The 17440-nt window shown below is 37.2% G+C and overlaps 1 protein-coding gene across 2 annotated transcripts in view; it reads right to left on the bottom strand.

The window, feature by feature from the left end:
• The window catches only part of CUX1 (cut like homeobox 1), a 615616-nt gene that overhangs the window by 110211 nt on the left and 487965 nt on the right, over positions 1-17440 (bottom strand). The window contains exons 23-24 of one of the 2 annotated variants that reach the window (XM_082244943.1): positions 16421-16685; positions 11450-14225 (exon numbers count right to left, since the gene is read on the bottom strand). The exons of the other annotated variant lie outside the window; for it this stretch is intronic. Of the exons in view, the coding sequence (XP_082101069.1) occupies positions 13538-14225; positions 16421-16685 (953 nt within the window). The 3' untranslated portion in view covers positions 11450-13537. Of the gene's footprint in view, positions 1-11449; positions 14226-16420; positions 16686-17440 lie in introns of those variants that run through there. 2 annotated transcript variants of the gene reach the window in all.

Genomic DNA, 17440 nt, shown 5'->3' with positions numbered 1-17440 from the left:
ACCCATCTTCATGGCAAGTAGTTATTGCACAAATATAAAGAGTTAGTTTCATACTAAAAAAGGGACATGAAAAACATATTGATATTTTTTTCATTTTTTTTTTTTACAGGTGACTGTTATCTTTGGATGTAAGCCTCTGTCTGTTGCAATACTTATGCATTTTCAGAAGACTTGACACAGAAAATCCAAAGGGAAAACAAGCATAAGATTTAAATCAAGTGATTTTTAAATAAAAACAAAAAGTAATATTGTCCTGGGGCTGTAATGTATTTGTTAAAATGTGAACATCTGTAGTGGCAAATTTACAGTTTAAGCTCTTCTTAACTAATGCGGAGCTTAAGCTGTACATTAATAGTTTTTAAGATTCATTTGACTGAAGATTAGTTAACAAAAATTATTGCATGCAGTGAAGCTGCTAAAGAACTTATTTTTAATTATATATTCTGACCATTCTCCTTTTGCTTTAAAGTTTTATCTGTTGATCTGGAAACAGTGGAGGCAGCCATTTTGTAGGCTAAACCATCATGCAAAGGGCTTACTAAAAACCCTGCCTTATACCAAACAACCAGCTTCTCAATTTTAAGTTGCTAGGGTAGGTAAAAAAGAACTCTGCATTCTATATGCCAGGGTTCCCACTGGTTTCAATAAAAGGATAGTTGTCATTTCATTAATAATGGTCAGCAAACAAAATGGCTGCTTTTACTGGTGACGCAGGTGACATATCACTCTTTCAAAAGCTTAGTCTGCAGAAATGACTAGAACTGTCTCAGTAGATATTTTCTGTAACAATGTGAATGAAAAATCATTTTAACAAACAACTGGGATTTTGAAAAATATCATACAATATTTTGTATTTTGTGAAATCTCTTGAACATTTTGAAAGCCCAGAAAGCAAAATTTACCAATTGATACTCCAATGCATATAAGAATTGATCTTTTTTGTGTACATAACAATTAGAATGATACCCATATGGTATACTCCAGCTTCCTGCATTAAACACAGCCCTGAATCTATTCATAAAGAAATAGTACAAGGTTAGCAAAAAACATGTTATCTGCAATACATGTTGAATAAATATATGTTTAGAGGCTCTAAGAGGCAATAGGCAGGATGTAAAAAAATGTAGAAATTATTTTTGTGCAACTGGTTAAAAGGCTTGTGTAGAAGGTACAATTAAAAAAAATAATAATTTGTGGATGCAAAACAGAAAAATAAAAAATCTATATTTTTTATTGAATTAAGTAGTATGTGTAGTAGCTTCATGAATATTAGGAAAAAAAACGACATCCTAGAATCATTTTATTTTTAAGCCAAAAGGTATACCTGCCAACATTCCAAATCATAAGACTATTTGCGTAGTCCCCAACCTGCCTAGGCATAATCCATGATTGAATATATGTTCAGCAGGCTGTGGAATAGTGTGGTTGTATGTTTATGATCTTGTACTAAGGCGCATTCTGCAATAGTCTGTGTTATTTTTTTAAATTTCCTTCCTATTGTATATGGACATTGAGGAAAATTATTTGAAATTACCAAATTTAACACTAAGCCCATCATTGTACCATTCATTAAAAAAACTTCCTAATAAAAAACTTTTTTGTGATAATGCCTTTGGTGGCCATATTTTTATTTTTTTTCGCTATACTTTTCTTTAGGGTCACAGAAGTGCATTTACTCATTTACTTCGGAGACCAAAAGTCAATCGATGGGCTATTGTCGAGAACCACCCCGAATGTCTGACTGACAGGTAGCTCTGCCACTCAGCATACAGCTGAGAGCCAGAGACAGCAACACCCATCCCATTTTCTGCCTGTCACTCCAGTCAGTGCTGGAGAAGCAGAGAGGGGTGGGGGAAATCCCAGCAGAGGTGCCATTGGAAATAGAGACTGAGAGTTGTCCAATCAGCAGTTACCTGATCAGTCAGCTCTCAGTAATAGAGCCTGATGTGGGACAGTTGCAGCAGCAGAAGAAAACTGCAGCAGAAAAGTGAGCATGCATGTTTGTTTATTATTTTATGACCCCAAACTTCTCCATCAAGAATCTAGAAAAGGTTTACAAGTCAAAGGAAAACTAAGTTCACCACTGAATTACTGGGTGGGATTGTGCTTTAAACAGCAGTGTGTTCTGGAATCGAAGTCTGTAACATTAAAAGGACATGCCATCCTCCCTACTATTTAGGTATGTGGAGACAAAGTCTCCTTCTGTCCTCCCTGCTCTGAACAGCTCAAAAAAAAAAAAAAAACAGCACTGGGTTGTAATGACATTGTGGTAAGAAATGTTGAGGATAAATGAAAACTCAAATTACTGAATATAAAGAGACAAACCTGTACACAAAGAATCATATACCAATGGTCTTTAAAAACCAAGAAAGCCTCAGGAAATATATAAATCTGCTATGAAACACTTGATAGACCCAGTTATTTAATCTATGGTTGAGTCTTTCAGACATGGAAGACTCGTGAATTTATTTTATTTCTCTCCCTTCTACATCTTAAGGCTAAATAAAAGTAGCCTCTAGCTTTTCTGAAACTGGCCAGCATTTTGTATTTGGGGATCAGAGGCTACAAGTAGAGCTTTATAGTCACAAAAAAAGTGCAGCGCTCTCCTTCAATAAAGTGCATTCAAATTATCGTGCATACATAAAAATCTGAAAACAGTGTAAAAATAATCCATATATAATAAATTAGCGTGAATCCATCTTTTCATATATATATTAGTCCATCGATAAATGATTCAATGCCCATGAAAAAAAAAAAAAAGGTTGCAGTGCCATACACCAGAAACTCTTCAGTATTTGCCCTTCACCCCACCTATGGGTGTCTTCTCACCTGCTTGAATGGACCTCACTAATTAAAGGAGTTCTAAGTGCTCTTTGCAGCGTTATAAGTGGCACCGCTCCCACTGGCTGTACACTCCAAATCTGTGGCTCTCAGTGTGGTGTCAATCATATAGGAGGCAAGAGGAAAGAACCATAGTGCAAATCCCTAATAAAAAGTATTTATTTCCATATAAAAAATCCACTCACATTTCAGAAGTAAAAAACTAGTATTTTACAATACAATCCTCTGCATACACAGCTCCACCTAGTCCCAGCGTGTCTACGTCACTGCCCACCTCACGCGTGGCGCCCAATGGGCTTTCTCAAAGGTTGAACAGCCAGTGGGAGTGGCACTGCAACCTTTTTTTTTTTTTCACGGACATTGAATCATTTATTGATGGACTGTATAGATTATATATAAATATATATATATATAAAACAAAAGATGGACTTTTTTATATAGATTATTTTTTACAGTTTTCAGATATTTATTTATGCACTATAATTTGCATGCACTTTATTGAAGGCGAGCGCTGCACTTTTTTGTGACAATATATAGTTATTGCATTTTGTACAGGTAGTTGGATGCATAGTGGTGCTAGATGCTTCCTATTGTATACAGAGTTGAGTAATACGTGGTTAATATACAGGGATAGCGCAGAAAGTTTTTTCACATTTACAAGTAGAGCTTTACTGTTACTGCGCCAGCTCTAGTATGCTAAATAGAGGTCAGGAAAATCACGAAAACTGGTCAACACCACAGGAGGCATACAAGAGGGATTCAGCTTTGTGAAAGATTTAATTTCATCTAAGCAAAATATCTTCACTGCAGGTATTGATAATCGCTGTAGGTTACAGTTTGGTCCCTAAAAACAGGAGCTTGCTAGTCACAGAAAAGCTCCTCTATAAGGCAATGGGGGAGGGAGGGAAGGCACACGTAACAGTCCCAACACTTGAAGAACACAGCAATGATCTGAAAGGGTTAACGCACCAGATAATTTTTGTTCCACAAGAATATTCATGTGGACTGCTGTGCCCTACCCTCTACTGGATTAGTGCCTGATCTGACCAAAAAAGCTGGATTTGAGTCAATTTAAGTTCTTTGAGCAATACAACTTTTAAATGATAAGCCATTGTTGACTTCTGAGAAAAGATATCAAAATATCCCAACTATTGACGGTGGATGGATAAGTCTCCCTCAACCCATCATCTTTGTAAGAGCAATTAGATTGCATGAATTGTCAAAAAACGTTATGTTCCACCATGTTCTAGACTTTCTCTCATAGATATCCTTTAGCTTATATAGAGAGCATAACTGCTCCCTTTCCTGTATAGTGTTATTGGAGGCTATCTTTTCCTCCAATTATATTTCATTAACTATTGTTTACCTAAATTGCAGGTCCATCTAAAAAAAAAAATAAAAAAAATAAATAATAATTATATTTATTTTTTTCTTTTTACTTCTGTCCCTTCTTCTTTATTTATTTTTTCTTATGTCTATAATTGTTATTGTTCAATTGCTTAGGATTGGTTCAGTTAATCAAGAGCTCCTGGGGAATTATTCCCCCACACAAAATGCACTAAACCCAAAACACAACACGATGGATTCCTACAAGGTTAAAAACCACCTAGACATATTGAACATTTTGACCTGTAGGGGGAGCAGTTCCACTATTTGAAACTAAAAGAAAAAACATTCGACCTAAAAATGGATGTTGCTCAACCCCTGCCCACATTAATGCATGTGCAAAGAAGAGGGACTTAACTTAATTGAATGAAGAAAAATCGGGAGATATTAAGAGAGAGCATGAGATAGAGGTGAAACTTAAAAATGTAATGCTGTCCCCATTTACATAGGAATAAATCGACCTTTATTGCACAAAACATTAAAAACATGAATGACATAACATATTAAAACCTCTAAAGCCCTGCCACACCTACCCCCCCCAGTGACAAACTCATGGAGATTCCAGTATTTCTTTGGATAAACTAGGTTGGATTGACAAAATAGGTAATTTCTATCTGTTGTATCTTACTAGTGGCCACCCCTATAGTATTTAGATGAAAGGAAAGTTCATCCAATTGGCAGCTGTGGGACAATTAACTTGTACGAATCCTGGAGAAAACGGCAGATTTCTTACATAGTATCGTTAATTTTTTTTTTTTTTAAAGCCCGAAGCGTGTGAATCACACTCAAAAAAGACTTAGCACCCGGTGCATAAAAAAGTGCACACACGCAAACGTGAACACACAAAAACTGCACAGGGTGTGCGAAATGGTCTGGCCTCCGAAGAGGTTGGACCTATACCTTGATCCCCCGGGGCGCAAGACTCCTGACAGGGACTGAGGTACTTCCTATGGTTTGCCTGGCCAAGACCTGGCAAACCCCGTTCTCCAGGGGGACTGCCGAAACAGCCCACCCCAAGTACTGGGTGGGGCTCCCCCGAAGGGAGACCCCCATGAGAGAGGGCGAACTAAGCCAAAAGGCCATGTCCACCCCCTCCCAAGACTTTCAAGGTAGGCCCAGAGACCCACACCGTACTCGTCGTGCAGGAAGAGAAGAGTGAAAGTGAAGTGACACACCACAAAGAAAAAAACACACAAACAAAAAGGTGGGGAAGGGGAAGTGGAGGAGTGAATTAGTGCCCAAGTGAAAAACAAAGGCAGGCCTTCCGGCCGGAAAATAAAAATTCCTCTGGTCGAAGCCAAAAGGCCTTGCCCAAGAGGCAGGTGCTTAAAAAAGTGTGCGTAGGTGCAGTGACCATGGTGCCGAAAAACTCAAGGCGAGCTGCCCCTCACCAGTGAGAATTAAGGCACCCCTGGGCTGCCACCCCAGGGGCACATACACTACGGGATTTTTCTACCCCGGCCCAAAGGCCAGACCGAGCGTAGCCCTATCCTACCAGGAGGCATTAGAACTTTAGACAGCTTAGGGTGAGCCTGCCTTCAACTGGGGACAAGCCTTTTGCAAGGCCAGATTCAACCCAGGAGGAAAGGCCCTCCCACCGCCATCCGCCGTTCCTTACCAATCACATCCAGGAGCAGTACTAACTGGCCACAGATCCAGTTTTCTCGCTCCCTTCAAACTGGTAGGGGCGGACCCATTCAAATCAGGAAGGCAATGGAACCATCCGGCTTTCTCTGGTTTGGCCTACTCCGGTCCTCCAGTTACGCCCAGAGCGCCCCGGTTAACTTCGGCCACCACCGATACTAACCTTCCGGCTCCATACCAACACTGATAAGAACAGATACTACACTTGATCTTAGCCAAAAGGCCGAGAAGCGATAGTATCGTTAATGATGTACGTAGTTCTTCCTTAAAGAAACAACTTGTAAAGAAATAAACGTAGGTTGCCACGTTGGTATGCATGCCTTGTTCCCCAGCCATTGCAATAAACTTTAGGAGAGGATTTTATCATTCTGATAAGCAGATGTATATATATATATATATATATATATATATATATATATAGTCCAATCGCATTGATTGATCCATTCCAAGATAACACAAAAGAAAAATTTAAAAATTAAATGGTGGACCTGTGAACGGTGTTTGGAACACCTGTGGTCCAGAGGAATTAAACTACACACATAGAGAGTTCTCCAATTTATTGAAGGTATCTTGTATTATCTTGGAATGGACCAATCAATGTGATTGGACTATATAAATCTATTTATCAGAATGACTAATCCTCCCCTATAGTTTATTGCAGCGGCTGGGGAACAAGGCATACATATCAACGTGGCAACCTATGTTTGTTTATTTACAAGTTGTTTCAAGGAAGAACTGTACGTAAATCATTGATACTATGTAAGAAATCTGCTGTTTTCTCCAGGATTCATACAAGTTAATTGCCCCACAGCTGCCAATTGGATGAACTTTCCTTTCACTATATACTATACGGGTGGTCACCCATTCCTACTAGTGGGATACAACAGATAGAAATGACCTATGTTGTCAAGCCAACCTAGTTTATCCAAAGAAATACTGGAATCTCTACGAGTTTGTCACTGGGAGTAGGTGTAGCGGGGCTTAGAGCTTTTAATATGTCATGTCATTCATGTTTTTAATGTTTTTTGCAATAAAGGTCGATTTATTTCTATGTAGATGGGGACAGCATTACATTTTTCAGTTTTACCTCTATCTCATGCTCTCTCTTGATATCTCCTGATTTTTCTTCATTCAATGAAGCTATTAGGACCCCAATAGATGCAGGAGTCCCTCTTCTTTGCACATGCATTTAAATATGTGGGTATGGATTGAGCAACATCCATCGTTAGGTTGAATGTTTTTTCTATTGTATGAATTGTATGCATTGATAATTTAATAAGTCCTAACTACTTAAAAGGACTGCAGTACCAGCCTTGCTCAGCTCAGAATGCCAGGACCTGTCTGCAGAACTATAAAAACTGCAAAAACATTCTCTTTTCTATAGAAAAAAAATGGGAACAGATGAATGGTAAAGCTTTCCCAGTATGCTGGAAATTGTTAACAGCAAGTGCTTATTATTGCATAGGAAGTCACCCATAGAACTAACTGACAGAAGTGAAGTTTCAAACATTCACTTAATTTAATTGACCTGTCTATGACTTATGTATAAATAGTGCAACAGTGCACTCTTCATACATTGCTTTTAAGAATAAATGGTGTTTGAGTTAAGACCCCACTGTTATTGCTGGCAGTGTGAAGAGCGGTTGTGGGTACTTACACTGGATGTATATTGCCCCATACCTTCTGACACTCAACAAAATGTTAAGTCGTTTGTGCACGTGCAGCAAGAAAACACAGTCATGAGAATATATACATATATATATATTTTTTAAAAGGCAGTTTTATGGATAGAAGTGTCTGTTTTCCTTATAACATAAAAAAATATTTTTTTTAATCAAGGTTTTGCTGGGCAGTCAACACATGAGAAGATAATGGATAAAAGGCAGTGAATGGTATGATATCTATTTGTTCTTGTTACGGTGACTAGGCTACCAGTTTCAGTCACAGCAATTTTTTTTTTCTATTACATGGAATGAGTAATAAAAGGGAAGTGTAAGCAATACTGAAAATTTCAGTAACTGACACCAAAAACATGATTTTACATAGATGCTTATTGCTAAACATTACCCACTCCAGCTATTGTTAGTGTGATCAATTTCACAGAGATATAAAACCACATCCAGTATAGGCTAACAGTGGGAAAACCCCATGGGGGACATTTCTCTAAAATGGAGATGCTGTAATTAAATGCTAATGATCTCCAGAGCCTGGTGCCAAAATTTGAAATGAGACCTCACCATTTCTCACGCAGAAAAGATTTGTTATTTTTTTTCTATTTTTTTTTTTTTATCAAACTGGGTAACATTTAATGCTTTTTCATAATAACTCCATCATAGAATTAACCAGCAGATAGGATCAGGAAAAAAACAGATGTGAATGAAAAATACTTGCGTTAGTTCAATACAAAATATATTGTGAGATAACAAATGTGAGATGAAAAAATATTGGGAACCCCTTGCCTTATGGTCCTATAAGCAAGTAGCCTCTCTGCACCCCTATAGTTATGCCCTAGCTAATAACCTTCCATCCAAGGTAAGAAGTTTGGGGAAAGGGAAAATAGAACTGATGCATTTGGTGCTACAAATAATAAGATTGCATAGATTACAATCGTTTCAGACCACATTATACACCTAACAGTACAATTACTAGTCTATTGTAAAGAGGCAACACTTGTACATACAGTGAAAATTTAAACCCATGGCATATGGTAAATGGACATTGTCCATACACTGAAGGATAGTGGAAATTAAATTAAATTTTCTCAGGTTTAACACCTTAATAAGGAAAGTCTGAAACAACAGATGCAATAAAGCACCTAAATAATATAGAACTAAAAATGCAGCTGTATAATAGGTGATGTTTATATGCAGAAAAAGAAAAAAAAAAAACTAAACACAAATGTAAAAGAAAATATGTTTGTTTTCAATTAAGGCTAAAGTGGCCATTCTGTGTGTTAAATACAATTGCCCTTGCAATCAAGTGTGGTCCAGCTTTAAGGATCCACTCGTGTGCTACTACCAGCTGTCTCAGTAGTGGTGGACTCCCTACTGAGGCTAGTGAGGATGTCATGTAGCTCCTCCAGACTGACACAGCACACAGAGCAAATTGAGAAGGTTGACAGAAAGCCAATGCACTATTTCACATACATATTACCAGGTTAATTTCAAATTTTCATATCTGGTTTGTGATTTAAACAGTGACTGGAGTCATAAAGCAAATTAGGTAATTTAATTAAAATAAATGTCATTTCAAAAAGATCTGTCTATTTGTACGTGACATTTTAATGATATGAATCAACATTTTTGAATTTTGGAAAACTTTCTCTCTGAAGGGAGACAAAAGAACATAGATCACAGAATTGACCTGCATTAAAATGAATAGTTTGTATTGCCTCACCTAGTGCTGGCCCACATCTAGCTAAGCTTAAATGTGCTAATTACATTTAGGGATGTTTCAGTTGGTTAATTTATTTTCATTGTAAAATATAATTCATCATAATCATACCATCTCGTATGGAGATGAGCACTATGCATTGTGAATTTATATAAATATTTATATATTGCAGCTTACCAGTCCTTAAAATTTGCTGGCTGGCTTTTGTATCAAGTAAACCGAAACAAGATAGGACTATGGAACACCACACCCTCTACTGTTCATTACATGGCTGGGTGGGGTTCTGCAGTTCTCAAAGAATAATGTAACTGATAACTGTCAGTGCAGGATTTTGTTAACTCACAAGATTCCTAGCAAGAACAACAGGTATTTTTCCGAACCTATCATATAGATTGCTTTTAATGGTACATTTAATAGACCAAAAGGGTCTAAATAAGATCATAATTAGGGTTTTGATACTCTTTAAATAGATCTTTAAATAGCAGTGCCATTAATCTTTGTACTAGCTTCCTGTTATCTCCTGCACAAAAGCCCTAATATCAAGAGAGAAGCAGTACTGTAAGTCAACCAGTCTTTACTGCACTGCACAGTGCTATGAATCTAACAAATGACGCTTGCTAATTTAGGAGAGCTAAAATCAGTGTTACCCAAGCTGTATTGCTTTGACTACAGTTAATAAAAAAAAATATTGGGGACCTGGCTATGGTGTCTGAACAGGGGTATCTGGATTAGAAAACTGGTAGTAAGACAGTTCACACACAAATGCCTTTTGAATATGTATTTAGTGCTTTCCCTGTAACTACACATAAATGTGCCCCGTTACTAAGCAGCTGTGCGTTTTGGGCATAGCATGCAAAGTAGAGATATGAACAAAGTGGTAATGGCCTGATTACGATAAACAAGGGTGGGCTCATGTGTGTTAAAAACTTTGGAAATGTTGGCAGGTATAGAATTCAGGATCTAAAAGGATATGTTGTCCAGTAAACGTTCAATAGGGCAAGCACAATTTCCCTGCCTGGGATGCATGTATCCCTAGTTTACTAATGTCTATTGACCTTTGAACAGAAGTTTGGTGTTTGAGATAAGTAAAAGCACTGAGCCTGAAATATATTAAATAAGAACTAAAACCCCCTCTAGAATGCCTTGCTAAAATTTAGGATTATTTTATTTTCAATATGTTTATGGCAGAAGCAGAGAAACGGGTTAGTTCAAAATTTTATAGGCCAAAGTCATGGGTCTTTCTGTAAAGGGCAATAAAGAGGACCTTTACTCAAATCGTCCAAATTGAAAGCCTAAGTTTTGATAAAAATAATAATAATAATAAAAAAGAATAAGCACAAGGGACATGACTTAATTTTAGCGAGATGTGTCCTCATCTAGCATCTCCAATGCCCACACTCCCCTGGTAGTGTAATCTTCCAGTGCAACAGGGGTTATTAGAACTAAGGGAGCCGTCACAGGCACTTACTGAGAGTGCTCAATTATGCCTACCCTTTCCACCCACCATCTCCATTCATAGAAACCATACTACAGCTTTTATGAATGAAACATGATCTACGAATGGAGGGGGCAGACCTTTTAATCATCTTCCCATCCATCCTCTATTCATAGATTGTTTTTCATTCATAAAAGCTAGTCTATGGCCTCTATGAATAGAAAGAGTGGGCATAGTCGGGCACTCTTGACAAGTGCCTGTGATTGCTCCCTCAGTTCTTTCAACTTTCCCCACCACACCAGAAGATTATGGTAGTAGTGGTGGGGGCATGAGATGGGTAAATTCTGCTAAACAAGGGAACAGCAGCACAATAGACACATCGCACTGAAGGTAAGTAATGTCCCTTGTGCTTGTTCTGTATTTATTTCCTTTTTTTTTTTTTTTAAAGGCTTTAAATAAAGGCAAAAAAATCCACGACTGCATTGAAAGTCTACTCCAGGTTGCGACACACTCACAATAGTTTCTAGTGGGGGAAGTCTGAAGAAACAATTTAACATGTCCAAGCCAGCTCAACTGGCTCTTTTAAATTTAAAAGTTTAATATGACATTTTTCATTAAAAAGCAACAATAATGTACTGTTTTGGCTTTTTATAATTTGTAAGACTCTGTTTAATTGGGCACATTAAAAAACATTGAGAAAAAAAAAAAAGAAACTAGTAATGTGCTGATATTAAAAGAAGAGTACATAAAAATATTATGTTTTTTCTCTAACTTGCCTGTTTTTTGCCTCTTAGAGCCACTTTCGCTTATTTGCATTTTTTGTTTTCTGTATGGTTTACCATCAAGGAATTTGTCTCTCTTAAAACCTGAAGTGCTACTGCATCTTACCAAAGCATGTAAAGAGCATTTTTTGTGGTTCTACACATTAAACTTTGTCTACTAAATAATACAAGCTCAATGAGGTTTAGCATAGGAGAGTGTAGCTAGAAACACAACACTCCTATCCCCTATATGAAAAAGGGACCCGAAATAAAAAATAAAATCAACAAAAACGAAATATTATTAAAACATAAGTAACAAATGCACCAAATAACGTCATCAAAAGATGCTGACCTAAGACACAATGCTCCAATGATACACGATAAGATCAAAGAAAAAAAAAATCTTTAAAATCAATAATATACAGTATGACAACTACATCTTGTAAATTATACCCAATACTGCCGGCAGTCTATCCCTCTAAAGAATATTTGCCCCCGTTTCATCCCTTCCTAACAATCAGATAATAAAATACAGCACCTATAAATAAGCAAAAAAAATATATATATACTGAAATCATCTATTGTTAGTTTTTAAGATATGGCGATAAACGAGCCTAGTTCAGCAAATCTTGTAGAAGCCATAGCAGATCAACCAGCTTATTGAAAAAAGGTGGCAGTAATGCACTCTATGTGTGCACAAATACATAAGAAAATACACAGACTTATAAAATTGCATACACGGGTAATCTCACACGTCTCTGTTCTCTCTCACACACATATTGACAGCTAGAAGGAACAGGATACAAATTGGAATGGGTGTCGTACTTAAAACAAGAGACTATGCTTGTATAAAAAGATTGCTTAGAGCAACAAATGCAGTTTTTGTTAAACGGTTGTTTTGGTTTTAGGTTCTATTTACATAGTACTATGTAAGAGGTTTGTTGTGTTTCTGTTTTTTTTACAAAAAGTTTTTGATTAGTCTGCATTTAAAATGTCTATTATACTCAGTCTGCTGGCAGCATATTTGGTAATAATATAACTTATTAAAGTCGGATGTTGTCTGTTGAAGTAATAGAAATGATTCTACGTAGGGAATACTGTAAGGGTGTATTTATAACCCACTAATCAACCAGTACAGGTCTGCCATTCCAACTTGTACCCTTCTGCCCTCCCATTATATGAGGTCTGATCAGCGTGCTCTGTGGTTAGAGGTTAAAAAGCAGATTATAAAATACCTAAATTCAGATCTTTTTTTTTTGTCCTGATTTGGCCTAAAATGGAGTGTAATAAACAAACTCTGATCTGGAAAAGACCAGAATCGGTTAAAGCTATGAAACAATGTGCACTGGATATCTATTTTCACTAACAAGAAAAACACTACGTCAGCTACCACAAATTAAGATATTTTCCTGATGTGACTTTTTGTTAGAAAATAAGTGGATTTGTGTGTTTAATTTCATCTCAGAGTTCCAAGCAGGCATTTTTTTCTTCTTGAAAATAGGATCCCAAACTAGTGTGTTTAGAGTCAGTTGACTGTGCAATCTCTTAGTGGCAACTGAAACAGCTACTAAAAATGAAAACTAAAATAATAAAAAGGACAACATTTTTTCCTGAAAAAATCTCCTCCTTTTCCTGGTATAAGAAGATCATAGTGTATTATCGCTCTATGGCCATTACATGGCAGATAAAAAGCCCCAATAACTTTGTGGGTTCAATCTCTTTTTTTCCTCTATTTCTTTTTTTTTTTTTTTTTAGATTTTTTTGTACTTTTTTAAAGCCCACGTTAAAAAAGTGGGCACAAGGCAAAGCTGTAAGTTATTCCAGAAAGTGTGAAAATCACTTGGGCAATAGTAAAAACACTTCAGGGTACAAAAAAGCTTGACTACATATTTCAGTTTTCGTCCTCGAAAACACAACATAAAAGTGGGCTTAATGCTCCTTTTTGTATTCTATATGCACCTTGGCCTATGGCGTTTTTGCCCTGTGGCCTGCAGGGCGATAAGTGCGCAATACGATATAACCAGTGAAAAGTCCAATTTAATTCCCCTAGTTTGCTGCAACCAGGGTTAACTTAATCTCAAAACTCCCATTCGATGGGCTCTTCCCGGCTAGCGGCCTTCTCTAAACGATGAATTATGCTGTTCAAGTTTGCGGCTTTCTTTTTCCTCAAGGTGTTGTCCCGTGTGTTTTTGGAACTTGATGTCTCAGAAAAGCTGAACAAGCTCTGGATAGAGTTTCCTTTCTGTGAGCTTGTACTTGGCACGCTGGATAGTTTCTCAGAATCCTCTTTAGGTTTTTGGAAACCTTCCTTCGTGGGAAGCAAGCATGAGGCAGCTGAGGTAGAGGCATGCTTTTCAGTAGCAGATTTCGGTATTGTGTCTAAAGTTTCCCCAGAACAACGAGTTCCAGGAAGGGAAGTCCGATTTTGCAGCTTTCTCCGGCCTTCTTCCTCCCTTTCAACCAAGCTGTCTCCGTCTGACCGGGTGGATTCTGGTTTCTCAGTAGATCTAGCATCTTCACCCTCTTCAAAAGCTGAATCAGTATGTCCTCCCTGAGACTTTGAGTTGTCGCTGTTGAATTCATCTCCTTCTAATACACCATGCTTCCCATCACTTGTGCTTTCCATGTCTACTCCATCACAGCTATCTCCTTCAGAACTTTGGGCTGCTCTACTGCTTGTAGCTGATGGAGAATCACTGGAACCAATTTGTCCGTGGCTACCTGCTTGAATTTCTTCAATGAACAGTTCTCTGCGAATACGAGACCTGCAGAAGAAAAACAAATAAGACTGTTTTAAAAATTATGAAGAATATTCAGGTTTACTTCTATCTAATTAAAACATGAAACAACGCCAATTATAGTGTAGCTAATGCTGCTTACTAGTCTATCTGAATCTGGTTTCGAGACAAACCCTTTATGTTTTTGCTAGTTCATCTAAAAGGACAGAGATAGCCAAAATTCTTGAAAAGGGACTCTCAAGTACACCTCCTAACATCACCAAAGGGCCATGCAGAATATTCAGTGCCGATAATACTACTACAAGAAATTGTGGACTGTAAGAAAATAAATATTAAATTGGGTGAAGGTTACAAGATGTTGCTAAAGATCACTGTCATTACACTCCTTTACAGACCAATACTTATCACTATCAGTATTCATCACTGAAATCTGGGCAGTACTGAAACCAAAGGCCCTCAATAATTTGCAAACATTTTTAATAACTATTTAATGTACAAAGCACTTTCACAATAAATACAATAAATAATAAAACCCGCTCAAGTGAAATATATGCCAACTCTTATCTAAAATGAACTTCCTTAGCATATTGAAGCTAAGTGCATATCGCTGATATTTAATGGGAAAGTTCTGGACTACACACTAGGCCCTTTGATACCAACTACCCATCTTATAATCCAACAAACTACAACCAATTAAACATTTAGAATTGTGACCCTTTGTTTATAAATTTGGACCACATAAAGGCTAATAAAGGCAGTGCCAATAATAAAAAAAAAAGTTAAATAATATGTTCCAAAAATGGTATGTATACATATCTCAGCACTACTGTAGCTATGCAAGTATGCCAGTATCCAATTTTTTTAACAATTTCTAGTTATTTTGTATATTGCAATAGATCATTAGCTACGATTCTGCACCAATTATATGAAATTAAGGGATCTAGTTAATATGGGTTTGGATAAGATCTTATCAGTTTTGTTCTGTATCTGCAATAATTGGAGGAATAATGAGACATTGTTTATTTCATGCTAACTGATGTCTTGCAATGTTCAGCAGAGAGAAGTATTCAGAGATTGGTTTTAAAAAACATTTTGATCAGATTATTACAAGCTGGTACATGAAAGGTTACTACAAGGGAATGATAATTCTGCAAATGAAATGATGCATCTGAATGCTATCCCCTGCTGATGCCCCATTGGGTGAAATATATAAGGTGGAGTTTGCTCATCTGACATCATTCTATTTTTACTTTTGAATCAACAGTACTGTAAGGATTTATATAGTGACAACAGCTTGGGCAGCACTTTACAACATGATTTTGCTATTGTTTTTATGTATTCAATGTTGGAAGTAACAAAATGTAACCTTGGACACAATAGGAGGCGCATGTAACTGAGGAGTGTTTACCCACAATAGCAGGTTATCATGATGCACTAGTGTCCTCTAATATGCAGTTTGAGGTTTAATCATCTGAAAATTTTGCATCTATTCATTACAATGAAGTACATTTAAGTTTCCTGTGCACCAGGGTGATATTATATTGGCATACCCTGAAAGATTTCGGAATTTGTATCTGCTAGGAAGACATTAATGATTAGCTGACAAATTCTCCCTCAAAAGGCTTGGTCAGAGATTGCCTGGCAATGTCAGGTTTATATGCAGATGATCATAGCCTGATATAAATACTAGTTAGACTGGGTGAATCTAATTCTATGTCTGTAAGAGTCTTAACAGATGGCAACCGATCAGAAGTATTCTGCCTACCTACTATAGATTTGCTATCAGTTGCACTTTCTCTTGGTACTGCATTAAAGGATAAAGCCCCATTCTGACTTGTGCGACTTGTCATGCAACTTGTCACAGCGACTTAAAGGTAGTTTTTTCATTTACTTTTCATTGCCAGCATTCTTTTTTTTAACATTCAGCTGTCAGTGAGGAAACATGCTGCCAGCTGATGACGAGTCATCGGTTGTTAAGGATGCAGAACATGCCTAGTGACTTTGTGGAGCACAAACAAAACGATCACATTGGTCAAAGCCAAAGTTATAATAAAGTCACACTAATCCAAAGTCGCATCAAAATCGCAAGGTAAAGTAGCCATGGAAATAGCACAGTTTTTAAGTTGTACAAGTGTGAATGGATTGTCAGTTTTATTTAGAAGCAGTACTGGAAATCCTATGTATTCCCAGTATAAAATGCTTGGCTCAGTAGTGGGTTTTACCTGTAATTGTGGAACCAGTTAATAACAGTGCTGGTTTTCAGGTTTAGCTGTGTGGCAAGCTCTTCTATAGTTTTTGGAGAAGGGTATGGCTTTTGCTGGTAAGCCCTTTTCAGGGCTTCTTTCTCCTCCGGAGCCAGCACCACTCGTGGCTTCTTCAGCTGATGTTGTGGCTGGGGACTGGAACCCTGGCTATAATCCAGGCTTGCAGATGGAGGGTCACATGGTTGACTGTCACTCACTGAGCTGTGTCGTCTTTTCATATATGCTGCAAGTAAGAATTAAAAACAATTATTGATTTTCACCTCAGAAAAAAAAAATAAAAAATCACAGATTCATCCAAATTCCTATCCAACCTTAAAGTCAATTCCCTCAAAAAAAATAAAATTAAATAAATAAAGATAAAAATGCAACCTGTTTACAAATTATTTTAAAAATCCATTCATCTAATATTTAGTTATATTACTTATATGCTCTGCATTAATATAGAAGAAACATCTGGAATCTTGTCAGTGTTGTATCAAGACCCCATTGATCAGTCAACAACCAGGTTTATGTTTGGCCAACGCATGTATGATACACATATCCAGTGGAATCTATGGGTCAGAGAGGAGAGGCAGGGAGGGGAGTAACATAGTGCCAACTCACTGTTATACACATTCTGCCTGGTCTTCTGAAAGCAAGGGGAAGAGGAATTCCTGCAAAATGAAGAAATGTGTGCAGGCAGTGGGGAAAGCAAAAAATATACTGGGGCGCATCTTTAGAGTGATTAACAGCAGGAGAAAGGGGGTCTTGGTATGATTATACAGAGCTTTAGTTAGACCTAATTTAGAATACTGTGTCCAGTTCTGCAAACAAAATTATATTGATAAGACAGTTCGAGTCCAAAGACAGGCGGACCACTTGTTCTTTTTCTCCAGTTATACTTTGGTGTTTTCTAAGTTTCCAGCTAAAAATCAGGGAAGGATTCAGAACTGATAAAATAGGGGTTTCAGTTGGCCTTAGCTCAGTTGCTACATCACT

Source organism: Pelophylax lessonae, assembly GCF_965119305.1.
Source record: "Pelophylax lessonae genome assembly, chromosome: 2".
Lineage (NCBI taxonomy): Eukaryota > Metazoa > Chordata > Amphibia > Anura > Ranidae > Pelophylax > Pelophylax lessonae.
The sequence above is the reverse complement of the archived record's forward strand: the minus strand, read 5'-3'. Positions and strand labels throughout refer to the sequence as shown.